This window comes from Zootoca vivipara, chromosome Z2 (assembly GCF_965207765.1).
Source record: "Zootoca vivipara chromosome Z2, rZooViv2.hap1.1, whole genome shotgun sequence".
Taxonomy (NCBI): domain Eukaryota; kingdom Metazoa; phylum Chordata; class Lepidosauria; order Squamata; family Lacertidae; genus Zootoca; species Zootoca vivipara.
The window spans coordinates 46002503-46030054 of record NC_142585.1 but is presented as its reverse complement, the minus strand read 5'-3'; the positions used below and the strand labels follow the sequence as shown (position 1 = coordinate 46030054).

Genomic DNA, 27552 nt, shown 5'->3' with positions numbered 1-27552 from the left:
TTTTGGGGGGGGGGAGGGCAACCACAAAACTTGGCATTTCTCTAGGGGAGAGCAGATTCCGGCCTCCGAGAATGAACACAGAAAGAGAGGAGCGAGCACAGCAGCTGCTCCTTGAGGTAGTCTTAAAAGTTATTGCCCTGGTAAAAAAAAGAAGTCTAACCCTACAAAAAAACCCCACACTGTTAACAAACATCTTCACATTCTGTAAACGGCGAGAGGACGCGGCGGCTGCGCAATCGGACGGAACGCCGTGCGCGGGGGGTTGAAGATTATACATTCAACTTTGTCGTGAAATAAATAGTGAAAAGAACGAGAAAGAGAGAGAAAACAACCGGCCCCGCAAAGATTCCTGCCACAACAGCAAGGCTACCCACTGCCCAGCTGCAGCCATTCCGTCCATTGCGTGTACCGCCTCCTCCTCCTCTTACTCCCAAGGAGGCTGCTCACTCTTTGCTCACGCCGGCCTTGCAGGAGTGCAGGACAGCCTTGAAGAGGAGAGGCAACTGCTCCAACGGGACGCTCACCATTTTCCCTATCGAGACAAGAACACAATCGTGGTTAGCGGTATGGTTTTTAATATTTGGTTGGAAGCCGCCCAGAGTGGCTGGGGAAACCCAGACAGATGGGCAGGGTATAAATAAATAAATAATAATAATAGCTATAGCTAAGTGCTGCATGCTCTAGTTATCTCTTGCTTGGACTAGGCGTCTGGAAGTTCCAATAATTCCCTACAAATTATGGGCTAGGTGTTCATCAGTATGCGGATGATACCCAGCTCTACCTCTCTTTCTAATCAGAACCAGAACCAGTGAAGGCGGGGAAGGTCCTGTGTGAGTGCCTGGAGGCGGTTGGATGGCGGTTAACGGATTGAGGTCGAATCCAGACAAGACAGAAGGACTGTTTGTGGGGGACAGGAGGTGGGCAGGTGTGGAGGACTTCCTGGTCCTGAATGGAGTAACTGTGCCCCTGAAGGACCAGGTGCGCAACCTGGGAGTCATTCTGGACTCACAGCTGTCCATGGAGACGCAGGTCCATTCTGTGTCCAGGACACCTCCGTCTGGGACGCAGGATGAGACCCAACTTGCCTGCAGACTGTCTCGCCAGAGTGGTACATTCTCTAGTTATCTCCCGCTTGGACTACTGCAATGTGCTCTATGTGGGGCTACCTTTGAAGGTGACCCGAAAACTACAACTAATCCAGAATGCGGCAGCTAGACTGGGAGCGGCCACTGAGACCACATAACACTGGTCCTGAAAGACCTCCATTGGCTCCCAATACGTTTCCGAGCACAGTTCAAAGTGTTGGTGCTGACCTTGAAAGCCCTAAACAGCCTCGGTCCAGTATACCTGAAGGAGCGTCTCCACCCCCATCGTTCTGAGATCCAGCACTGATCTGGCAGCTCCCTTCCTACGGAACACCCTCCCTTCAGATGTCAAAGAGAAAAATAACTGAGAGACATCAGAAGGCAGCCCTGTTCCGGGAACTTTTTAATGTGTGACATTTTACTGTATTTAAATTTTGTGTTGGAAGCCGACCAGAGTGGCTGGGGAACAAATAATAAAATTATTACTCATGGGGGCTATGCTCCACCTCTGCCTCCACAGGGAGAGGGAGAGCTCTTGTGATCAGGTTCCTGCTTCTGGGTTTCCTAGGGTGGCCCCACTACCCCCAGAATGAGGGCCTAGATGGGCTATTCGTTTGTTTCAGCAAGTTATAGAATCATAGAATCACAGAGTTGGAAGAGACCACAAGGGCCATCTAGTCCCGTGTTGAGATTTAGGCTTCCAGCACATGAGCACCACAACCCCCGAGTCGGTCATTACTGGACCTAATGGTCAGGGGTCATAGAATCATACGAGTTGGAAGAGACCACAAGGGCCATCCAGTCCAACCCCCAGCCAAGCGGGAAACACCATCAAAGCATTCCCGACATATGGCTGTCAAGCCTCCACTTAAAGACCTGCAAAGGAGGAGACTCCACCACACTCCTTGGCAGCAAATTCCACTGCCGAACAGCTCTTACTGTCAGGAAGTTCTTCCTAATGTTGAGGTGGAATCTTCTTCCCAAGTTCTTATGGACAGGAAAGGTGGAACCTCCCAGCCCAACCGCTGCCCTGGACTGCACTTCTGAACGATGGAAAGGAGGATCCCAAACGCTGGCAGCGCAGCCAGAGAGAGGCAGCGAAGTATCTCCCTCCAAGCTTCACGAGGTGGCGGCGGAAACAGGACAACCGCCGAGGGAGTCTCACCTGCAATGTATCGGATCTCCGGCAAGCACATCATCAGATCGGGGAAGCGGTTGGGCTGATGGGGGTACTTGAATTCCATGAAATCTTGGCAGACGTACCAACACCTCTTGTTCAACTGCTCCAGCTGGGAGGCGTTGGTCAGGCCTCGGATATCTGAGCGGAAGAATCACAGAATCATAAGAGTTGGAAGAGACCACAAGGGCCATCCAGTCCAACCCCCTGCTGCGCAGGAAACACCATCAAAGCATTCTTGAAATATGCCTATCAAGCCTCTGCTTAAAGACCTCCAAAGAAGGAGACTCCACCACACTCCTTGGCAGCAGATTCCACTGCCAAACAGCTCTTACTGTCAGGAAGTTCTTCCTAATGTTGAGGTGGAATCTTTTCTTGTAGTTTGAATCCATTGCCCTGTGCCCGCTTCTCTGGAGCAGCAGAAAACAACTTTTCTCCCTCCTCTATATGACATCCTTTGATATCTTTGAACATGGCTATCATATCACCCCTTAACCTTCTCTTCTCGAGGCTAAACATATCCAGCTCCCTAAGCCGTTCCTCATAAGGCATCATTTCCAGGCCTTTGACCATTTTGGTTGCCCCCCTCTGGACACGTTCCAGCTTGTCAGTATCCTTCTTGAACTGTGGTGCCCAGAACTGGACACACTACTGCAGGTGAGGTCTGACCAGAGCAGAATAAAGTTGTAATATTACTTCCCTTGATCTAGACGCTATACTCCTATTGATGCAGCCCAGAATTGCATTTGCTTTTTGAGCCAAATTAATTCTTTTAAATCCACCTCGAAATCAAATCCAGAATTCCTCCTTCCATGTCACAATCAACCAAAAAGATGGCTTGATGAAACAGCCTTAGTTTGGGGCCACTGAACTAGAGCCTACAGAACAAAACCGACTTCAGATATCATAAGTTGGTTTTATTCTGTAAGCTCTAGTTTGTTTGCAATTCATGTTTTTCACCTTTCACCAGAATCTTCATTTTACACAATGCAAGAAATCAATATTTTACAAAACATATAGGCAAAGTTGTACAACAGGATTATAAATGTATAGCATTGAACATGACATGTATTCTAATTTTTCTAATTTTCTGAGTTACACCTGGATATGTCACTTGCATTTATAATTCTGTTGTACTACTTTGGCTATGTGTTTAATAAAATATTGAATTCTTGCATTACGAAAAACAAAGTGGAAAACATGAATTGCAAATACAGTGGTACGAATGCCTCGTGCAAGACGAATGCCTCGTGCAACGAAAAACTCGCTAGACAAAATTCTTTGTTGCCTTGCAAGATGAAGCTTTCTATGACTGCGTCTCGCAAGACAATTTTTTTGGCCACTTTTTTGTTTTTGCCGTCTGCCGTTTGTTTCCGCAAGACGAAAATTTCGTAAGACGGCATGACCCGCAGAATGACTAGTTTTTGTCTTGCAAGGTACCACTGTAAACTAGACTAGAGCTTATAGAACGAAACCAACTTCAGAAATGAAATCAGCATTGAAAGAACGTGTGAGAACAGCTGAAAAATCTCATGCGACAGAACATGAAAAGAAATTGTTCCGATCTGAATTCCTGTTTTTTTCTTTTTGAAAATGCAAATAGAAAAGAAAGGGCGGCTCCTGGAGAGGCGGGATGGGAAGCCTCACCGCCCGCCATAGCTGTCAAGTTTCCCCTTTTCTCGCGAGGAAGCCTATTCAGCTTAAGGGATTACTTGCCAGCTATGCCCCCCACCTGCTCACCTTGGTTGAGGAAGTTGATGGCTTTCATGCAGGCGTATTCCTCCTTGCTGACCTTCAGCTGGCTGAACTTGCGGTACAGGTAGATAAGACGCTCCATCACCTCCATCCCTTCTTCGCTGAACCTGTAGAGGGGAGGGAGGGAGCTTGGCATCAGATTCTGAAGGACAGATCCTACTTTGGCCACCTCCTGAGAAGAGAAGACTCCCTGGAAAAGTCCCTCCAAGACTTTGGCCACCTCATGAGAAGACTCCCTGATGTTGGGAAAGATGGAGGGCACAAAGAGAAGGGGACGACAGAGGACGAGGTGGTTGGACAGTGATCTCAAAGCCACCAACGTAAGTCTGACCAAACTGCGGGAGACAGTGGAAGACAGGAGTGCCTGGTGTGCTCTGGTCCACGAAGAGTCGGACATGACGAAATGACTAAACAAGTGAATTGGATGAAGGTCCAGTAGTGGCCGGGACTCCTGACACGGAGGTGCCCACGTTGTGAGGGTGAGGGGAACCCCAGTCAATCCTTTGCAAGCAGGCATGTCCGGATTAAAACCTAAGGCCAAAGATCTGGCCCGTTTCTACTCCTGGCCCCTTGCCTTCTCCAGCTCAGCGGACAACGCAGAGCAAGAAGGATTTATCAAGGAAGTGATTGATGGATAGCAGGCCATGCCAAGGCCATTTGCAACTATATGAAGCTGCTGGGAGAGATCATCAGGGGGTTTGGGCTGGGTGTTCATCAGTATGCGGATGATACCCAGCTCTACCTCTCTTTCAAATCAGAGCCAGTGAAGGTCCTGTGTGAGTGCCTGGAGGCGGTTGAAGGATGGATGGCGGCTAACAGATTGAGCTCGAATCCTGATTGTGTGGGGGGGACAGGAGGCAGGCAGGTGTGCAGGACTCCCTGGTTCTGAATGGGATAACTGTGCCCCTGAAGGACCAGGTGCGCAGCCTGGGAGTCATTCTGGACTCACAGCTGTCCATGGAGGTGCACATCAATTCTGTGTCCAGGGCGGCTGTCTACCAGCTCCATCTGGTACGCAGGCTGAGACCCTACCTGCCCGCGGACTGTCTCACCAGTATGGTGCATGCTCTAGTTATCTCCCGCTTGGACTACAGCAATGCGCTCTACGTGGGGCGACCTTTGAAGGGGACCCGGAAACTGCAATTAATCCAGAATGCGGCAGCTAGACTGGTGACTGGGAGCGGCCACCGAGACCACATAACACCGGTCCTGAGAGATCTACACTGGCTCCCAGTATGTTTCCGAGCACAATTCAAAGTGTTGGTGCTGACCTTTAAAGCCCTAAACGACCTCGGTCCAGTATACCTGAAGGAGCGTCTCCACCCACATCGTTCAGCCCGGACACTGAGGTCCAGCGCCGAGGGCCTTCTGGCGGTTCCCTCGTTGCGAGAAGCCAAGTTACAAGAGGGCTGAGGGCCTTCTCGGTGGTGGAACGCATTCCCATCAGATGTCAGAGAAAAACAGCTACCAGATTTTAGAAGACACCTGAAGGCAGCCCTGTTGAGGGAAGCTTTGAATGTTGAATAGGTTGTTGTATTTTAATATTCTGTTGGAAGCCATCCAGAGTGTCTGGGGAAACCCAGCCAGATGGGCAGGGTATGAATAAATTATTATTATTATTATTATTATTATTATTATTAGCAATTCTGGACTGCATCAATAGGAATATAGCGTCTAGATCAAGGGAAGTAATAGTACTACTGTATTCTGCTCTGGTCAGACCTCACCTGCAGTAGTGTGTCCAGTTCTGGGCACCACAGTTCAAGAAGGATACTGACAAGCTGGAGCGTATCCAGAAGAGGGCAACCAAAACGGTCCATTTATAATTATGGAAACCCAGCCAGATGGGCGGCGTATAATAAAATTTATTATTATTATTATTGCATCCTGACACGACCCCGAAACAAGACGGGGCGGCGGCCCGGTCTCACCTGTGGAGCTCGTCGTCGGAGGGGGAGTATTTCGCGGTGACGTCTGCCAGGTCCCCAAAGATCTGTTTGCCATAGACAGTGAGTGAGGAGAGGAGGACCAGTTCCTGCCAGGTGGAGCTGAGCAGGCAGGTGTAGTCTTTGATGGAGAGCTCGCCAAAGAACGGCAACTTCTTGACCCAGCCGATCTGGCGGAAGAGCAGCTCGTCGGCCAGGCGGCACAGCAGCGCAAAGAGCTCAGACTGAGTCACTCTGTACCTACGGGCAGCGGTGGGGGGAGAGCAGTTCAGGGGTGGGGACCAAACCGAGAGGCTGCCATCGTGGCTACGTTCGAACCATTTAACACCATCCCTCTGTGCGTCTGTTTTTCATGGGTTCAACCCCAAAGCCTAGGGCTTGCCGATCAGGTCGGCAGTTCGAATCACCGGGACGACGTGAGCTCCCGTTGCTCGGTTCTAGTTCCTGCCAACCTAGCAGTTCGAAAGTACGTCAAAGTGCAAGTATATACTCCAGCAGGAAACAGCGTTTCCGTGCGCTGCTCTAGTTCGCCAGAAGCGGCTTAGGCATGCTTGCCACATGACCCGGAAGCTGTACGCCGGATCCCTCAGCCAGTAAAGAGAGATGAGCGCCGCAACCCCCATGTAGTGATTTTAGCCTATAAATTTTATTGTTTAAAGTCTTAACCTGTATATTGTGTTTCTATAGCTCTGTTAAGAGTTGGTAATGTTTGATCATGTAAATGTTTTAAGTTCTTTGTATTCATCTAGCATATTTTCTTTTAATTGTTGAATGATTCTGTCTTTATTGCGGTTTGGCTACGTGGAATAAAACTGACTGACCGACTGACTGATAAAGGCTTGACATATCTTGCTTTGCATGTAGAATCGTAGAGTTGGAAGAGACCACAAGGGCCATCCAGTCCAACCCCCTGCCAAGCAGGAAACACCATCAAAGCATTCCTGACATATGGCCGTCAAGACCTGCAAAGGAGGAGACTCCACTACACTCCTTGGGAGCAAATTCCACTGCCAAACAGCTCTTACAGTACTCCAGGTAAGGTCTGACCAGAGCGGAATACAGTGGTACTATTACTTCCCTTGATCTAGATGCTATACTCCTATTGATGCCGCCCAGAATTGCATTGGCTTTTTGAGCTGCTGCATCACACTGTTGACTCATGTCAAGTTGGTGGTCTACCAGGACTCCTAGATCCTTTTCACATGTACTGCTCTCAAGCCAGGTGTCCCCCATCCTTTCATTTTTTTGCCCAAGTGGAGTACTTTACATTTCTCCTTGTTAAAATTCATCTTTTTAGATGCTGCATCACACTGTTGACACGTCAACTTAGGGGTCTACCAAGACTCCTAGATCCTTTTCACATGTACTGCTCTCAAGCCAGGTGTCACCCATCCTGTATTTGTGCCTTTCATTTTATATTTTGCCCAAGTGTAGTACTTTACATTTCTCCTTGTTCATCCTTTCATTTTTCTTTGCCCAAGTGTAGTACTTTACATTTCTCCCTGTGAAAATTCATCTTGTTTGCTTTGGGCCAGTTGTCTAATCTGTGAAGGTCATTTGAAAGTGTGATCCTGTCCTCTGGGGTATTAGCCACCCCTCCCCATTTGGTGTCATCTGCAAACTTGCTCAGGATGCCCTCAAGCCCATCATCCAAGTCATCGATAAAGATGTTGAAGGAGACTGGGCCCAAATTCATCTTGTTTGAGTCTCATATATTGATTTCACCTTTGAAGTTGCGTTACTGAAATAAACACACTTTTCTACGATATTCTAATTATCCGAGTTTTACCTGTACATGGCCAAGCTGGAGAAGAGCAGGCCCCCCTTCCCCCCGATTGACGAGGCTCCACTCACCCGTCTTCGATGAGCATCGGGGTGCCAAGCGGCTCCAGGTCCTCGGCCGAGACCAGCTGGCTGATGAGGAGGCCGTGGGCCTGCGGGTCGAAGCTTCGGGGTTGTGGGGGCAGCAGGGCCGAGTGAGCTGGGCAGCCCAGAAGGTGCGGGAGGTACTGGTAAGGTGCCGGCGCCGGCGGCCCCATATATTGTTCCCTGAGTGCAGCGAATCCGTTCAGCTCGACGGATCTGCTGGAAGAGGCAAAGGCAGGTCGTAGGGACGGGAGATGGAAGAGGAGGGGGCGTCAAAGCTTCCACAACTCGCCATGATTGATAATAATAACAATAATAATAATAATAATTTATTTATACCCCGCCCATCTGGCTGGGTTCCCCCAGCCACTCTGGGCAGCTTCCAACCAAATATTAAAATACAGAAATCCATCAAACATTAAAAGCTTCCCTAAACAGGACTGCCTTGAGATGCCTTCTAAAGGTCTGGTAATTGTTATTCTCTTTGACCTCTGGTGGGAGGGCATTCCACAGGGTGGGTGCCACTACCGAGAAGGCCCTCTGCCTGATTCCCTGTAACTTGGCTTCTCGTACCTAAGGAACCGCCAGAAGGCCCTCGGCGTCCGGGCAGAATGATGGGGGAGGAGACGCTCCTTCAGGTATACTGGACCGAGGCCGTTTAGGGCTTTCAAGGTCAGCACCAACACTTTAAACTGTGCTCAGAAACGTACTAGGAGCCAATGTAGGTCTTTCAGGACCGGTGTTATGTGGTCTCGGCGGCCGCTCCCAGTGTAGCTGCCGCATTCTGGATTAATTGCAGTTTCCGGGTCACCTTCAAAGGTAGCCCCGCGTAGAGCGCATTGCAGTAGTCCAAGCGGGAGATAACTAGAGCATGCACCACTCTGGCGAGACAGTCCGCGGGCAGGTAGGGTCTCAGCCTGCGTACCAGATGGAGCTGACTGAATCAACATGCCAATTCTACCCTGGTACACTACCAGGCCCCTAATGCGAGAACCGGCTTCCGACCGCGCCCCCTCCCGTTCTAGTCTGGCCTGAGAACCTTTCCCCGTCTCCCCCCCCCCCGGTGTCCCACCTTGAAGAAGGAGTAGAGACCGGCGAGGGCTGGTTGCTCTCCGACACCCCGTTTCCGGGCGAGCTGTTGTCGCTGTCTCCGTTGTTGCTCCACGAGATGTTGGCTTCGCCTTCAAATTCCTGCCCGGACATGATCCTCTCAATCTCCTCCTCGGAGATCTGCGGGGGGGGGGGGGTTTGAGAAGGAGAGGAGGGACGTGCATGGACCCCGGCCGCAGCGCGCAAGCCCGCCCCGCCTCCCTCCCTGGCGAGCGGGCCATTGGGAGGAAGGGGTTCTCGGGTCGGGAACCGCCGCGCCAGCCCCCTGCCAACCTTTGAGCTGCTACCCAGCCGCCCCCTTTGGTGGGGGGCGGACGGTCCTCGACCGCAGAGGGCACCCTCTGTAAGAAATGCGTGTGTGGGGCAACGTCCAACTTCCCAGTGGCTGCCCCGGTTGCCGATGCCTTGACAAATCCAGAGGCCAGTGATATGCGACTGCCCTCTGTAGAGAACAGCCTGCACTTCCTGCATCTTGCAGTAGGAAAGAGGCAAAAGTAGATCGAAAGCTATGTACAAAAATCTCAACAGAACTCCCTCATCTATATCTATTAGGGTGATGACTTTTTCATTTTTTTTCTCAAAAATTATTTCCTGTAGCACAAATGGATGAACTTTTGCCTATGAGGTATATTCCATTGAAATATTTAAAAAGGTTACGCACAAACAGTTTTTAATTTTTTGGTATGCCGTTTTACCATTTCATAAAATTGTATTAACAATTCTATATAGATTTCGTATCAAATTTGGACACAACACCACATTCCACAATGGGGAATGTTCTTAGCAACATAGGGTATACAAATGCTGCATCTGCGCAAGGTAAAAGCCCCTTTTTGGAACCTCAAAACTCAGCCAGCAGACCCTGCCGGGCATGCTGGGAAAAGAACCTACAGGAGAGGAAGCAAAACATCGCCCTCTAGCGGCGTCTATACTGTTACTTCAGCTAAAAAAAGCTTCCTTGTGTGTTTGATGACCCTATATAATGTATATATGTGACTCTGGAGCTTGGGTTCAATTTTATATCTGCTTACAGTGACTTTTTTTATATATCTGCTTACAGTAACTGAACAATAATTTTTTAAAAATCATTTTGTGCGTGAGGTTTTTTTAAATGAAATAATATAATCTTTCATGTAAGCTCATCAAATTATGATACAGGGAAATGAGGTTGTAAAAAAGTCATCACCCTAATATATATAAAAATGTAGAAGCTCCATGTTTGTTAAAGCCCACTTTTCTCCGAAACCGCTTGCCCGATTGCGTTTACATTTGGACACAACGTCCCAAGCGAATATGCGAGTGACGATATACAGTTTGCATAGATAGATGTCACACCTCTAGCAGGTAAAACCCACTGTTCCCGAACACAAAACTCAGACAGCCGGGGATGCTGGGAGTAAGGGAGAGGTTGCAAAACAGCGCCCTCTAGCGACGGCTACACTGGTACTGCAGCTAGGAAAGCTTCCCTCTCCACAGCATCTCAGCTTGGCTTTGCAGACGGGTGGTCCGGGAATCAGCGTGTTTTGACATGAGTAGAATGTGTCCTTTTATTTAAAATGCATCTCTGGGTTATTTGTGGGGCATAGGAATTCGTTCATTATTATTTTTTCAAAATATAGTCCGGCCCCCCACAAGGTCTGAGGGACAGTGGACCGGCCCCCTGCTGAAAAAGTTTGCTGACCCCTGGGCTAGAGCTTCTGCACTATCATGGACTGAGGAAACAGCCTTTTAAATAAAGTCGCTTTCGATCTACTTTATTTATTTATTGGCTGCTGCTTATCTACAAATAACACAAACACATACTGTATTTTTTCGCATATAAGATGCCCCCATGTAGAAGACGACCCTTATTTTGGGGGCTCCGATTTAAGAAAATGGGAGGAGATGGCCCCTTTGTATGAAACATCCCTAAATTTTGCACTTTATTTTCTAGGGGGGGAAAGCTAGTCTTATACATGGAAAAATACAGTATATATATTGTTTCGCTGCAACAGACTTACGACGTCCTGAGGGTAATTGCATGAGATTTTTCTACTGGGAAGCGGCTGTTTTGGGGGCCGCTTATCTACAAATAACATACATACATATCTATCTATCTATACACACACACACACAATGATTTTAAAAAAACAAACAAAAAATCATTTTTTTTATTTAAATTGGATTTTTTAAAAAATAAAATGCTTTTTGAGGAAAATCTATTACCATCCAAAGGTTATTCCATCATGAAATAAAGATTAGTTTTTTAATTATGTAGAATAAGGTTGTATATGTTTAATTTTGGTAAATAAATTCCATTAATCCATTCACAATGTCATGCTCTTCCAGAGGTTTTTGTAAGATTATTGGGCAGTTTCTCTGCCTGCAAGATATTATCACAGATGCTTGGTTGACTTTTGCAGTTCTCAAAACTGAATTTGACTCAGCAGAGATCGCATGCCTCTTCTTCACAGCAAAAATGTTATAACGTGAACAGAGTTGAGAAAAAGATCTTAATCCTATTGTTCTACAAACCTATGAATACAGAACCAACCCCTTCAGTGCTAGGTTTCAAGAAGTTCAGTGAATAGAATAGAAACAATATTTTTTCTGATTGTTGGAGTGGACATGGAGAGAACAGCCTCCCCCTCATCAGGAGCAGCTTGTCTCCGAGCAGCCACGAGAGCGAAGGGTCTGATGGGCAGAGCCAGGAGACAGAAAGGGAGTGCCAGCCCTCAAGCAACATCCAAGAGCCCTTGCTCCATAGGCAGGAAGAGAGGGAGGGAGGAAGAGGGGACAGGAGTCAGTCAGTCCGCAGACCATTCCCCCCCGACACCGGAATTGAGGAGGCGGAGAAAAGGGAAAGGCTTCACAGTTCCGAGGCTTTTATGTTGGTCTAGAACCCGGCGATCGCCAGTGCAGGAATCTGATTCTGAGCGGACATGAAACCACCAGCTCGTTACACTGTAAATAATGTGCACTAATAAAACCATCTTAAAGACAAGCATGTGGAGGCTCGTTACTCAAGAATAGCCACATCAACCCTGACAGAACAGTATTTAAGTTTTTCATGTGTAGTCTAAGTTTATAAAAATATATATATATTGTTTTTGTTTAGCCAAATTAGTTACCAAACATGAATGTTTGTTTAAGCAAATAACATATGCTGTAATGTTATTGTTTCAGTTGAATAAATCTATTTAAATTGTTATTATTAAGGTCATGATTATTTTTCTCCTTCCTAAGTACAACAGAAAAGTTGTCCAAAAATGAATGATTAACCTATTAAACTGGGGGTAAAAAAACTAATATGAAAAGTTGTGATTCTAAAAATCTTCATCTACTTGCATATTCAAGTTATACCAGCAAGAATTAGTCTTTATGTAGACAGCTATGATTTAAATCAAGCCTTACTGACTAGTGATTTAAATTGTGATCCACCCTGATCCACACACACATACTTCCGGGTTTTGCCGCACGTGCATGTGCAGAAGAGTTCTGCACGTGTCCGCAGAGTTGCTCTATCGGTGCTTTGCGCATGCAATGAAGGGCACCCTAGGACGGATTGGGTACTCAACCCGAGGTACACACACATACATACAGATGAAAATTGGAAAATAAGAATATCGTCGAAAAGTGCCTTGCTTTCAGTAATGCAACTTCTGGTTTTTTTTATTTTCCTTTAAATTTTGACAAATGCTTTCTTTTGGAAATTCCACAGGAAGAAAACCAATAGTTACAACCATACAAAAATAAACATCACTATGACATTTCATTAATTACACTAGCTGGCCCTGCCACGCGTCGCTGTGGCTCATCATTAATTCCATTCCATTTATAATTGACCTGCCTAACAGCAAATAATTACAATGACAACAAATCAAGACTTGGCATATCTTGCTTTGCACGTCGTGCATCTATCTCATAGATTGGTTTCACTTTTTAAGTTGCCTAACTGAAATGAATGCACTTTTCGACGATATTCCGGCTGCGCAGATACCGGAAATTGCACCTGCACAGAAGTGATTTCCAGCATCTGTGCAGCCTCCGTTTCTGGCGCCACTCGCCGTGTCCCCGCGCCACGTCGGTTTAGCGCAGCATGCGGGGGACCTGCCAAGCGGGTCGGCTAACAGGCCCGATAAACGGCCTCCGTGACATGCTGCTGATGCCTGCTCCAGATGTTTGGGCCTACAACTCCCACAATCCCTAGCCAGCAGGACCCAGGGGGTCAGGGATGATGGGAATTGTAGTCCCACAAACGCCAGGAGGGCCGAAGTATGGGGGGCGCCTGCTCAAGAGTTCTGTCAGAAACAGACGACTGGGAGACGCTTGTCTCTGCGGCTCGTGTCCCATGCGGCTAGAGCCACCTGGGAAGAAGAAGAGTTTGGAGTTGAGATCCCGTTTTATCATTACCTAAGGAGTCTCAAAGCGGCTAACATTCTCCTTTCCCTTCCTCCGCCACAACAAACACTCTGTGAGGTGAGTGAGGCTGAGAGACTTCAGAGAAGTGTGACTGGCCCAAGGTCACCCTGCAGCTGCATGTGGAGGAGCGGGGAAGCGAACCCCATTCACCGGATTACGAGTCGACCTCTCTTAACCGCTACACCACACACTGGCTCTCAGGAGTCCCCCCGTGGCTGGCAAAGGCTTGGCGGGGCAGCTCACCTGGACGGGTCCGATGCTTTTGTTCCTTCCTCCAGGCATCCCGTCTTCACGGATCGCTTGAAAAACAAGAAGGCAGCAAGAGCAGATGGTTAGGGACATGCCCGCCGGCACCCCAGCCACCTGCACCAGAGTGGGGCAGACAAGGTGGGCCACCAGGGAGAGCGCCATCCTAATATTGTGACAGGGGGTCGGGGGGAGTGCTATCGGTGAGACGCTGGGAAAAGAAAGGTTCCACCCCTTCCCTTCCGAAACTTTGGACTCGGCTCCACAGTGACAAATACAAGTCAAAGTTTATTTTTGTATTCTGGTAACTATTTGCTTTATTCCTGTGGAAGTTCCAGAAGAAAGCGTTTGTCAAAATTGAAAATAAAATAAAAAATGAGAAGTTGCAGTACTGCAATAAAGGCACTTTTCGACGATATTCATATTGTCCGAGTTTCACCTATAATCACAGTGTAAGGTACGGAATTAAGATTGCTGGAAGAAATATCAACCACCTCAGATATGCTGATGACACAACCTTGATGGCAGAAAGTGAGGAGGAATTAAAGAACCTTTGAATGAGGGTGAAAGAGGAGAGCGCAAAAGATGGTCTGAAGCTCAACATAAAAAAAAAACCAAGATCATGGCCACTGGTCCCATCACCTCCTGGCAAATAGAAGGGGAAGAAATGGAGGAAGTGAGAGATTTGACTTCCTTTGGTTCCATGATCACTGCAGATGGTGACAGCAGTATGGAAGTGAGAGCTGGACCATCAAGAAGGCTGATTGCCAAAGAATGGATGCTTTTGAATTCTGGTGCTGGAGGAGACTGCTGAGAGTCCCATGGACAGCAAGAAGATCAAACCGATCCATTCTGAAGAAAATCAGCCCTGAGTGCTCACTGGAAGGACATATCCTGAAGCTGAGGCTCCGAGACTTTGGCCACCTCATGAGAAGTGAAGATTCCCTGGAAAAGACCCTGAGGTTGGAAAGATGGAGGACACAAGGAGAAGGGGACAACAGAGGACGAGATGTTTGAACAATGTTCTCGAAGCTATGAACATGAGTTTGACCAAACTGCGGTAGGCACTTCCGGGGACAGGTGAGGGTGCTGATCCCTGATTTTCAAATCCAAAACTTGACAGCTATGATTTGAATGAGGGTGAAATGAGGGAGAGCGCAAAAGATGGCCTGAAGCTCAACATCCAAAAAACTAAGATGGTTACCTGTAGCTTGGCTTCTCACAGCGAGGGAACTGCCAGAGGACCTCGGTGTCCGGGCAGAACGATGGGGGTGGAGACACTCCTTCAGGTCTACAAGACCGAGGCTGTTGAGGGCTTTAAAGGTCAGCACCAACACTTTGAATTGTGCTCGGAAATGTACTGGGAGCCAATGGAGGTGTTTCAAGACCGGTGTTATGTGGTCGGTCACCAGTCTAGCTGCCGCATTCTGGATTAGTTGTAGTCAGGGCTGGTGCTAGGTTTTTTTGCGCCCTAGGCGAGATCATCTTCTGGCGCCCCCCCTCCGGCCAATCATATTGAGAACCGGCTGAGGCGCACCGTTGCCGCCATTTCTCCTCCTTATCCTCCCCCCCTTGTGAATGAACCCCCTTGAACCCGAAGAAACGGGGCCTGACACACGCACACACACACGCCAGCAGCTTCAGGGAAGGGGGAAGAAAGAAAAGGGGCTTCCCTTTTTTAACTTGCGGAGGTAGCTAATTGGCATGGGCGGTGAAGGCAGTCTCCATGCCGCTGCCGTTTCCTTCCCGCTCTCGGCCGCTCAGCGGGAAAGAAGGGGCGGCGCCCAGAGGCACCCGCAGCTTCTGATTGGCTGCAGGAGATTCTTGTAGCCAATCAGAAGCCGTGCTGGAAGGGGCGGCGCCTCTGGGCGCCGCCCCTTCCTTCCCGCTAAGCAGCGACGGCCTCAGAGGAGGATCGCCTCCCGTGTCGTCCTCCTTCCCCAGCCCGGGCCCAGAGACGGCCCTGCAGGCGGCACCGGGCGGGCTGTTCAGCGCCCCCTCCATTTCAGCACTCTAGGAAATGGCCTAGCTTGCCTAAATGGAAGCACCGGCCCTGGTTGTAGTTTCCAGGTCACCTTCAAAGTATAGAGCGCATTGCAGTAGTCCAAGCAGGAGATAACTAGAGCAAGTGGCTCTTTTGGCCTGATCTTGCAGCAGGCTCTGCTTAGGTTCTCATGGCAACAACCTCCATCTCAGTAGAGCGCCTGGCAGGGCTGAGCAATAATAAATCAGGCTGAGTTCCTCTCCCTCCCTCATTTCTTTAATGAGCTTCTTCTCTGGCCATGCAATCCCCCACAAACATCTTTTAGCAACTTCCTTCCCCCTCCTGCTTTAGCTATGGCAAAGGTCCCAGTTTATCTTCCTCGCTGCCACATTCTGTTGCTGCTTTACGAGCTGCACTTCATGTCACAATTTCTTTTCTGTTTTTAATGTTGCCATGGAGAAAAGCCCCCGAGGCAACGAATCTGCGCCCACATTGGCCACCGTTTGAGGCATGATCACTGCAGATGGTGACAGCAGTCACAAAATTAAAAGACGCCTGCTTATTGGGAGAAAAGCAATGACAAACCTAGACAGCATCTTCAAAAGCAGAGACATCACCTTGCTGACAAAGGTCCGGCTAGTTCAAGCTATGCTTTTCCCAGTAGTGATGTATGGAAGTGAGGTTGCTGGAAGAAATATCAACAACCTCCGATATGCAGATGACACAACCTTGATGGCAGAAAGTGAGGAGGAATTAAAGAACCTTTGAATGAGGGTGAAAGAGGAGAGCGCAAAATATAGTCTGAAGCTCAACATCAAAAAAACTAAGATCATGGCCACCTGTCCCATCACCTCCTGGCAAATAGAAGGGGAAGAAATGGAGGAAGTGAGAAATTTGACTTTCTTGGGCTCCATGATCACTGCAGATGGTGACAGCAGTCACAAAATCAAAAGACGCCTGCGTCTTGGGAGAAAAGCAATGACAAACCTAGACAGCATCTTAAAAAGAGGAGACATCACCTTGCCGACAAAGGTCCATCTAGTTCAAGCTATGGTTTTCCCAGTAGTGATGTATGGAAGTGACCATCAAGAAGGACCATCAAGAAGGCTGGACCATCAAGAAGGCTGATCGTCGAAGAATGGATGCTTTTGAATTATGGTGCTGGAGGAGACTCTTGAGAGTCCCATGGATTGCGTGAAGATCAAACCTATCCATTTTGAAGGAAATCAGCCCTGAGGGCTCACTGGAAGGACAGATGCTGGGAAAGATGGAGGGCACAAGGAGAAGGGGACGACAGAGGATGAGGTGGTTGGGCAGTGTTCTCAAAGCTACCAACATGCTCCAAGACTTTGGCCACCTCATGAGAAGAGAAAATTCCCTGATGTTGGGAAAGATGGAGGGCACCAGGAGAAGGGGACGACAGAGGACGAGATGGTTGGACAGTGTTCTCAAAGCCACCCACATGAGTCTGACCAAACTGCGGGAGGCAGTGGAAGACAGGAGGGCCTGGCGCGCTCTGGTCCATGGGGTCACGAAGAGTTGGACACGACTAAACGACAAAACTATCTACGTAGTTTTTTCTAATTTCATTGTTCTGTATGGGACAATGACAATAAAGATGAGCTATCGATCGCTCGATTAGGAAACTTAGAGAGCGTGCACTGAGCTACCTCCACCCCCAGCCCCCGCAATGCCGCGAGAGAGGTTACCTTTCCGGTTCATTCCCATCTGCAAGCACTTGAGCAGGCGGCAGTACTGGCAACGGTTGCGCTGCTTGCGGGACATGACACAGTTCTTGTCGCGGCTGCACCGGTAGACCCTCTTGTTGCATATGCTGCGCTTGAAGAAGCCTTTGCAGCCCTCGCAGGAGATAATGCCGTAGTGCAGGCCGGTGGCGCGGTCGCCGCAAATCAGGCAGGTGCGCTGCTCTGCCCGGTCGCCTGCAAAGAGCAGGGGAGGAAACAGGGGGGAAAACACGCTTTAAACCAGGCATCCCCACTTTGGCCCTCCAGATGTTTTGGACTACAATTCCCATCATCCCTGACCACTGGTCCTGTTAGCTAGGGATCATGGGAGTCCTAGGCCAAAACATATGGAGGGCCGCAGTTTGGGGGTGCCTGCTTTAAACTCTTAAAAATGGGGGGTGTCTTATAGAAAAATACGGGACCTCCAGTTATCTAAGCTCCTACAGAGTTCAGGGATAGGCGCTCCTGCCATCTGAGTATCATTGCCTATCTGCAAACCGTTTTGCAAACAAACAAAAAAAGCTTGACAACCATAGAAAAAAATAAAATATCGTATATTCCAACGTATAAGATGACTGGGCATCTAAGACGACCCCCAACTGAGAATATTTTTACTGGGTTAAAAAGTAGTCTTATACGCAGGAATATACAGTAAAAAAAAAGGGGGGGTTGTGTTACACACAGGAAAATACCGTCTGTTCTTTGAAGGCCCAAAGGACAGACAATAAATTGAAGGATTTTCAGCATAAGGAGCAGAGAGCTTTGAAAATGGAAAGACAGCACTGTTATTTTCCTTGCCTACGCCGAATTAAAATCTTATTAATTTCTCATACTCACACACTCACACACACATATACATATACAGTGATGCCTCGCAAGATGGAGGGGGGGACCCGTGGGAAAAAAAGTCTTGCGAAGTACGGCCATAGAAAACTTCGTCTTGCGAGTCACCAAAAACATCGCAAAACGCTTTCGTCTTTTAAGTTTTTCGTTGTGCGAGGCATTCATGTTGCGAGGTGCCACACACACACACACATATATATATATATACGCACACATATACACACACATGCAATATATACATACAGGTGAAACTTGGAAAATTAGAATAGCATTGAAAAGTGCATTTATTTCAGTAACGCAACTTAAAAGGTGAAACCAATCTATGAGATAGATGCATGACACGCAAAGCAAGATATGTCAAGCCTTTATTTGTTGTCGTTGTAATTATTTGTCATTGGGCGGGTCAATTATAAAAGGAATGAATGAAATATCCTAGCCATGTTTATTTTTATTGATTTTTGTATTATTGTAATTATTTGATTCCTGTGGAATTTCCAAAAGAAAGCATTTATCAAAATTAAAAGAAAAATAAAAAATAACAAGTTGCATTGCTGAAATCAATGGAGTTTTCGACGGTATTATAATTTAATGAAATGTAACAGCAATGTTTATTTTTGTCAATTTTTGTATGATTGTAGCGATTTGGAATTAATGATGAGCCACAGCAACGCGTGGCAGGGCCAGCTAGTGTAATGAATGAAATGTCATAGTGATGTTGATTTGTGTTGATTTTTGCATGATTGTAACTATTTGTTTTATTATGGTGGAATTTGTCAAAATTAAAAGAAAACTAAAAAAGAAGTTGCATTACTGAAATCAAGACACTTTTCGACGATATTCTAATTTTTCGAGTTTCACCTGTACACACACACATGTGTATATGTATGTGTCCGTGTGCAAATCCCTGGTTCTCCCAGGCGAGAGAGAAAAGAGGTACTTACTGCCAGCGTTCAAGGGAAGCACGGAGGAAGGGGAGTTGATCGGTTCAACATCCGTAGCTAGGAAGAGAAAGGAGGCAGGGTTTGAAATGCAGTTCCAATATTATTAATAATAATAATAATAGAATAAATGGAATAGAATAAATCTTTACTGTCATTGTCAATAGGTACCAGAGCGGTACCTACAGGGGAAACTCAGTAAATTATAATATCGTCAAAAATGCATTCATTTCAGTAACGCAACTAAAAAGGTGAGACCAATCTATGAGATAGATGCTGACATGCAAAGCAAGATATGTCAAGCCATGATTTGTTGTCATCGTAATTATTTGCCATTAGGTGGGTCAATTATAAATGCAATGGAATTAATGTTGAGCCACAGCAACGCGTGGCAGGGCCAGCTAGAGTAATTAATGATATGTCATAGTGATGTTTGGTTTTGTTTATTTTTGTACTATTGTAACTATTTGTTCTATTGCTGTGGAATTTCCAAAAGAAAGCATTTGTCAAAATTAAAAGGAAAATAAAAAATAAGAAGTTGCATTACTGAAATCAATATTTATTGATCTATTTGCACTTGCAATTCCATTATTATTATTATTATTAGAATAAATAGAATAGAACAAATCTTTATTGTCATTGTCAATAGGCACCGGAGCGGTACCTACTGATCTCCTTGCACTTTGACGTGCTTTTGAACTGCTAGGTTGGCAGGAGCTGGGACCGAGCAACGAGAGCTCACCCCGTCACAGGGATTCAAACCGCTCTGGACTTCCACCATTGAAACCCCATTTCCCGAGGGAAATCAGAAGCGTCCGCACTTACCGGGAGGCGGGTCATGTTCGGAAGGTGGCTCCCGGTAAAAACCTGGGGGGGGGGACAGGAAAGAGAGACAGCATTGGGTTGGTGCTATAAGCAAGGATAAGATCATGGCTTAGCCCCTCTGCGAAGGGAGCCTGGAAGCTTTCCGCAAGAAATACCTCTGTTCACATAGAGATATATTTACAGTGCTTTATGATATACATATATAATAATAATTTATTCTTTGTACCCCGCCCATCTGGCTGAGTCTCCCCAGCCACTCTAGGCGGCCCCCAATCGAGTATCAAAACAATACAGCATTGAATATAAAAAAACTTCCCGAAACAGGGCTGCCTTCAGATGTCTTTTAAAAATAGGATAGCTGCTTATTTCCTTGACATCTGATGGGAGGGCGTTCCACAGGGTGGGTGCCACCACCGAGAAGGCCCTCTGCCTGGTTCGCTGTAACTTCACGTCTCGCAATCAGGGAACCACCAGAAGGCCCCCGGCACTGGACCTCAGTGTCCGGGCAGAACGATGGGGGTGGAGACGCTCCTTCAGGTATACTGGACCGAGGCCGTTTAGGGCTTTCAAGGTCAGCTCCAACACTTTGAATTGTGCTCGGAAACGGCATTTTGCATTACTTGCTATGGAAAAGCACATTGTGGTTTTAGAACGCTTGGGTTTTGTAAAAGACTTCCAGAACGGATTCAGTTTGGGAACCACTGTATGATGACCGGAATCGAATCTTTGGAGGTCTTTAAGCGGAGGCTTGACAGCCATCTGTCAGGAATGCTTTGATGGTGTTTCCTGCTTGGCAGGGGGTTGGACTGGATGGCCCTTGGGGTGTCTTCCAACTAGGATTCTATGATTCTACTAGCTGACCCGGCCACGCATAGCTGTCAGCCATACGTCAGGAATACTTTGATGGTGTTTCCTGCTTGGCAGGGGGTGGACTGGATGGCCCTTGTGGTCTCTTCCAACTCTATGATTCTATGAATTGAAATTAAGGAGATTTCGTGCAAGAAGTTCTGTAAGGAGGAGTACAATATAAGAAATAGTGCAGGAGAAAGAAAGGAGAGAGATTGAGTTATAGTGTATTTGTAAGTAATAGTGAGATACTGTAATAGTGAGATAATACAGTGATACCTCGGTTTGCGAACGCAATCCATTCTGCGGAGGCGTTCGCTCGCCGAAGGCATGCTTCTGCGCGTGCGTGAAGCGCCGATAGAGCGCTCCTGTGCATGCAGATCGCTTGAGTTGCGCAGAATGCTTCTGCACAGATCGCTTCAAATATATCAAAGGATGTCATATAGAGAAGGGAGAAGAGAAGTCTCTTCTTTCAGACTAAATGCAAGAACGTCCGTTGCTTTGCTCCTTGCACGGAGGGGGGAGGAGTCGGACCAGTTTTGCCGCTTCCCTCTTCCTAAGGGATAAGAGGGCTCCAAACCAAAAAATCCGGTTTGGGTGAAAATGCGGCAAGGACCTTTGAATGACCGGGGGGGGGGGGGAGGAAGAGAAAAGAGAAGAAAGGGGTTGCGGCTGGTGAGGGGGGGGGAGATTTTTTTTAGGGTTTCCCATCACAATATAGGCCGGCTTGCATTTGAATGGGGCTCTTTTGATTGATCGGGGGGGGGGGTGTTATAAAATATTCAAGGCGGCCATTGAAACTCGGGGGGGGGGGGGATTGATTGGGGAGAGGAAGCGGCCAAGGAGGAAGGAAAGAAGGAAGGAAGGAAGGAAGGAGCCTTCAAAGGGAGGGAAGGGAGCCATTTACAGTGGAATTGGCCCCTCTGCAAACACGCCCTGAATGATTTATTAGAGGGCAGAAGCTTAGCTATAAGGGAATCCCCACTCCAGATGTACCCAAGAAAAGAAAGAGCTTCTTTTTAGATGCCTTGAGTGGCATCTTATTGGAAGAGTGATAAACTGCCAAACAAAAAGAATGGCTTTTCAAAACACTTACAGAAATTATTATTATTATTATTATTATTATGGAACGAGACGTCCTGATTTTCATCAGGGGAAGGTTAGAGGGTCTGTGGCAACAAACTTATTTTATATATTTTAATATTCTGTTGGAAGCCACGCAGAGTGGCTGGGGAAACCCAGCCAGATAGGCGGGGTATAAAGAAATTATTATTATTATTATTATTATTATTATTATTATTATTATTATTATACCCACCCACTCCTTTTGTGGGGGACAGCAGTGTTGGAGCTGCTGGCCGGGGGACCCAGATTTATTCTTACGATATTCTCATTAGAAACTAAGGTCCCTGTCGTGGAACTTCCCAGTGTCAATGTTTTCATGCGCCGTATACCACCTTGAGATTTTTAATATTAAAAAAAACACAGAGCGGTATAGAAATGAACATAACAACATAATAAAATTAGGGTGTTGTAATTAATTATCGTTAGAAACAAAGGTCCACATTACGGGGAGGGGGGGAGCTTTATCTATGCATTACGATATTCCAATCCAGAGCGTTCTGGAAGGCCGGATTTTGGACTACATTTCCCATCACCCCTCACCACTGGTCCGGTTAGCTAGGGATGATGGGAATCGTTGTCCCAAATGACAACTCCCAACACACCTCACCACTGGTCCTGTTCCCATCACCCACCACTGGTCCGGTTAGCTAGGGATGATGTGAATCGTAGTCCCAAATGACAACTCCCATCACCCCTCACCACTGGTCCTGTTCCCATCACTGGTCCGGTTAGCTAGGGATGATGGGAATCATAGTCCCAAATGACAACTCCCATCACCCCTCACCACTGGTCCTGTTCCCATCACCCACCACTGGTCCGGTTAGCTAGGGATGATGGGAGTTGTAGTCCCAAAACAGCTGGAGGGCAGAATTTGGGGATGCCTGGATTATATAATAATAAGATAGATATTTTTATATTATACTATATTTCAATTATTTGAGATTTTGATAAAGCGGTATAGAAATGAAGCGGATCTGGACAAATTAATAACATAATAGTATGATGTTGTAACTATTTATCATTATAAATGAAGGTCTTCCACCCACCGTCCAATTTTTTGGGGGGAGGTAGCCAAATCGATTAGGATATTCCAATTCTATCCATTTCCATATTCTACTTCTAAATATTTTAGATAGATACCTTATGGTTATTGTACATAGTACAACAAAACTGAATGCCATCCCATAAAAAAACAAAATAAAAACACAATTACAGCCCCCCACACCCATCACAATTCCCCAACATCATATTATTTAGTTAGAGCATTTAAGATGCTTAGAGCTCTTGGATAGAAACTGTTTTTTAATCCATTCGTTCTTGACTTAATTTTCCTGTATCTCTTGCACGAAGGCAATGCTGCAAAAGACTACAGGTGAAACTAGGAAAATTAGAGTATCGTCAAAAATTGCATTTATTTCAGTAGCGCAACTTAAAAGGTGAAACCAATCTATGAGAAGTTTAGGGAAGTTTTTAATCTGTGATATTTTAATGTATTTTGGTATTTGTTGGAAGCCGCCCAGAGTGGCGGGGAAAACCCAGCCAGATGGGCAGGGTATAAATAATAAATAATATAGATGCATGACATGTAAAGCGAGATATGTCAAGCCTTGATTGTTGTAATTGTCATTATTTGTCATTAGGCGGGTCAATCATAAATGGAATGTAATTAATAAAATGTCATACTGATGTTTATTTTTGTATTAGTCACTATTTGTTTGATTCCTGTGGAATTTCCAAAAGAAAGCATTTGTCAAAATTAAAATTAAAATAAAAAATAAAAAGTTGCTTTACTGAAATAAATGCACTTTTTGACGATATTCTAATTTTCCGAGTTTCACCTGTATATATTTTATATATAATGTCTGTTCTGAAATTGTCGGGTCAGTTATGCCCAATTAAGGTTATCAAATGGAATAAAATAATGATATTATGTTATAATAGCGAAATAATGTTACAATGTTACAAGAACAAGATAATAATATTAGGATATTGCAACTGTTGAGCATTAGAAACAAAGGCGCATTATTCCAGGCATCCCCCAAACTCGGCCCTCCAGCTGTTTTGGGACTACAACTCCCATCACCCCCAGCTAACAGGACCAGTGGTCAGGGATGATGTGAACTGTAGTCCCAAAATAGGTGGTGGGCCGAGTTTGGGGGGTGCCTGCTTTATTCCCTTCTTTTTCTAGAAATGAATTAAATCATAACGTTAGACACCAAGGCTTCTCAACTACAAAGGAGAAAGCTTTCCCCCCATTGTTTCTTTTTTGCTTTTTTTCATTTCCCTTGTTTTCTTCCCCCCTTTCTTATTTCCCCTCTTGTTTTTCCCTTCCTCCTTCTCTTCATTTTTCAGTTCCCCCTTTTATTCCCTTTATCCCCCTTGTTTTCCCCTTTCTTCTTCCCCCCTCTTTTCTACCCCCTTTTCCTCCACTTTCTTTTCTTTTTTCCTCTTCCCCTTTTCTTCTTCTTTCTCTCCTTGTTTTCCCTTTCTCCCTTTCTTTCATTTCCTGTTTTTTTCCTTTTCCTCCCCTTAATTTTCCTTCCATTTTATCCTCCCTTTTCTTCTTTTCCACCCTTGTTATCCCTTCCCCCTTTCTCCCCCCCCGATTTTCCTTCTATTTTCTCTCCCTTTTCTTCTTTTCCACCCTTGTTTTCCCTTTCCTCCCCTTTCCCCCCATTTCCCTCCCTTGATTTTCCTATTTTCTCTCCCCTTTTCTGCCCTTGTTTTCCCTTTCCCCTTTTCTTTCCCTTTTTTCCTTTTCCTCCCCTTGATTTTCCTTCTATTTTCTCTTCCCCCCTTTAATTCTTCACCCCCGTTTTCCCTTTCCCCCTTCCTTTCCCCCCTTGATTTTCCTTCCATTTCTCTCCCCTTTCCTCCCCGTTTTCCCTTTTTGTTTCCCCTCCCCCATTTTCCCCACCTTCCCCCTTTATTTCCCGTTTCTTCTTTTTTCCCTTTGCCCCTCCCTTTTTTCTTTTCCCCTTCCATTTTCTTTTTCCGCCCCCCCCGTTTTTCCCTTTTCTTCTTTTCCCACCTTCCTACTTTATTTCCCTTTTCTTCTATTTTCCCTTTCTTTCTCCCTTTTCCCCCTCCCCCATTTCCCTTTCCCCCTTCCTTTTTTTCTTTTCCCGTTTCCCCCTTCCCCCTTGTTTTCCCCCCTTGCCCCTTTCCTTCTCCCTGTTTTACTTTTCCCTTTTCTCGTTGTTTCCCCCTTCCCCTTTTCTCCCTTCCCCCTTGCTTTCCCTTTCCTTTTTTTCCTTTTCCTCCCCTTGATTTTCCTTCCATTTTCTCTCCCCTTTCCTCCTTCTTTTCCGCCCTTGTTCCTCCCTTTTTGTTCCCCCTCCCTTTATTTCCCTTTTCTTTTTCCTTTTCCTCCTCTTGATTTTCCTTCTATTATTTATTTCCCTTTTTTCCCGTTTTCCCCTCCCCCTTTATTTCCCTTTTCTTTTTTTTCTTTTCCTCCCCTTGATTTTCCTTCTATTGTTTATGTTCCTTTTTTCTTTTTCCCCTTTTTCCCCTCCCCCTTTATTTCTCTTTTCTCATTTTTCTCTTTATTTCTCCCTATTTTATTCTCCCCTTTCCCCCCTTGCTGTCCCCTCCCCCTTTATTTCCCTTTTCTCATTTTCCCTTCTTTCTCCCTATTTTCTTTTTCCCCATTCCCCGTTTTTCCCCTTGCTTTCCCCTCCCCCTTTATTTCTCTTTTCTCATTTTTCTCTTTATTTCTCCCTATTTTCTTCTCCCCTTCCCCCCTTGCTTTCCCCTCCCCCTTTATTTCCCTTTTCTCAGTTTTTCCTTTCTTTTCCCCTATTTTCTTCTCCCCTTTCCCCTCCCCCTCCCCCCATTGTGTCCCCTTTACCATTCTGAGGCGGCGGCGGAGGGGGAGGCGGCGGCGGCGGCGCTCCCGTTGGCCTCCGTCCTGCTCCGGACGGCAGCGGCGGCTCCGTCTCATCGTCCATGTCTCTCAGGCGGGCGTCGGAGGCGGAGGCGGAAGAAGCAGCAGCCGCGGCGGCCTGGCGCGCCCGGCGCCCATCGCCGCCGCTCGCCGACCTGACAGGACCGAGCGACTCGATCCGACTGACGGGGCTCCCAGCGCCCACGCCCCATCCCAGCGCGCCGCTCCGCACTACGCACGCGCCGTCCCGCCCCCTGGGCGGCGGAGAAGGAGCGGATTGGACGGCGGAGGAAAGGCCCGCCAGGGCGCAGGCGCGGCTCCGCCTCCGAGCTCCGACGGACGCCATTGTCCGGCGGAGGGGCGGCGGAGCGCAGGCGCGGAAGCGCCTCAGCGCACGCGCACAAAGTCGCCTCCCCGCCAGGCTGGCTGCGCACGCGCAAAATGACCGAGTCGCCGAGCTGACTGAGCACGCGCAGTATCACCTGCTCGCCTGCCCTCCTACAGGGACTCACTGCGCATGCACCAAATTAACCCTTCGCCGAGCTGACTGTGCCATCACCTCCTTCTGACGCCCCTGTAGGCCCTAAACAGGCCCTCAGAGTCCCCCTTCAGGCCCACCTATAGGCCCTGAATGGGCCATCAGAGTCCCCCTTCAGCCCCCCCCTGTAGGACCTAAATGGCCCCTTAGAGTCCCCCTTCGGACCCCCCTGTAGGGCCTAAATGGGCCCTCAGAGTCCCCCCTTCAGGCCCCTCCTGTAGGCTCTAAACAGGCCCCCTTTGGACCCCCTGTAGGCCCGAAATGGGCCCTCAGTCCCCCTTCGGACCCCCCTGTAGGCCCGAAATGGGCCCTCAGAGTCCCCCTTCAGGCCCACCTATAGGCCCTAAATGGGCCATCAGGCCCCCTTCAGGCCCCCCCCGTAGGACCTAAATGGGCCCTCAGAATTCCCCTTCAGGCCCACCTATAGGCCCTAAATGGGCCATCAGAGTCCCCCTTCAGCCCCCCCTGTAGGACCTAAATGGGCCCTCAGAATTCCCCTTCAGGCCCCCCTGTAGGCCCTAAATGGGCCCGCGGAGTCCCCCTTTCAGGCCCCCCTGTAGGCCCTAAATGGGCCCGCGGAGTCCCCCTTCAGGCCCCCCTGTAGGCCCTAAATGGGCCCTCGGAGTCCCCCTTCAGGCCCCCTGTAGGCACTAAATGGGCATTCAGTCCCCCTTCAGACTCCTCCCCCCATCCTGGCTCATCCCTGTGATTGGCCCCACCCTGTCCCGATCCATGACCCTTCCCCCCTCCTCCCCCACCCAGGGGAGCCCCCACCTCTATTCAGCCTAGTCTGCAAATGTGAGTCGAGTTGCTGTGGAGAGGGAAGCTTTCAGGATTCAACCTCAATCCGTTAGCCGCCATCCATCCTCCAACCGCCTCCAGGCACTCACACAGGACCTTCACCACCTTCACAGGTTCTGATTAGAAAGAGAGGTAGAGCTGGGTATCATCCACATCCTGATGAACACCCAGCCCAAACCCCCTGATGACCTCTCCCAGCGGCTGCATGTAGATGTTGAAAAGCATGGGGGCCCTGCCACGCGTTGCTGTGGCTTAGTCTGTTAAATGGGCCCTCAGAGTCCCCCTTCAGACTCCCCTATAGGCCCCACTGTGGCTTAGTCTGTGAAATGGGCCCTTCAGACTCCCCTATAGGCCCCACTGTGGTTTAGTCTGTGAAATGGGCCCTCAGAATCCCCCTTCAGACTCCCCTATAGGCCCCACTATGGTTTAGTC

General features: G+C 47.6%; 1 protein-coding gene across 5 annotated transcripts; it reads right to left on the bottom strand.

Moving 5' to 3' along the window:
- NR6A1 (nuclear receptor subfamily 6 group A member 1) lies at positions 1 to 26947 on the bottom strand. 5 transcript variants are annotated; one of them, XM_088665076.1, is made up of 12 exons: positions 25746 to 26947; positions 19922 to 19963; positions 19100 to 19156; positions 17280 to 17510; positions 13584 to 13639; positions 8902 to 9059; positions 7818 to 8048; positions 5949 to 6203; positions 5323 to 5514; positions 4003 to 4124; positions 2251 to 2403; positions 1 to 532 (listed from the first exon to the last, which is right to left on the bottom strand). In XM_088665076.1, the coding sequence occupies exons 1-12, from the start codon at positions 26125 to 26127 to the stop codon at positions 444 to 446; spliced, it is 1968 nt and encodes a 655-aa protein (XP_088521202.1). In that variant the 5' UTR covers positions 26128 to 26947; the 3' UTR covers positions 1 to 443. The 5 variants fall into 5 exon arrangements, with proteins under 5 accessions (XP_088521202.1, XP_088521203.1, XP_060126588.2 ...); XM_088665077.1 differs by having other exon boundaries at positions 7818 to 8045; XM_060270605.2 differs by lacking the exon at positions 5323 to 5514.
- Between the last annotated feature and the right edge of the window lie 605 nt (positions 26948 to 27552).

Coding starts and splice junctions, on each gene's coding strand:
- NR6A1 (XM_088665076.1), bottom strand. CDS start 26,127: ATGGCGTCCGTCGGAGCTCGGAGGCGGAGCCGCGCCTGCGCCCTGGCG. Junction 13,640..17,279: donor GATGGGAATGAACCGGAAAG/GTAACCTCTCTC, acceptor TTGTTTTTCAAG/CGATCCGTGAAGACGGGATG. Junction 2,404..4,002: donor CATCAACTTCCTCAACCAAG/GTGAGCAGGTGG, acceptor TCTTCCGCTCAG/ATATCCGAGGCCTGACCAAC.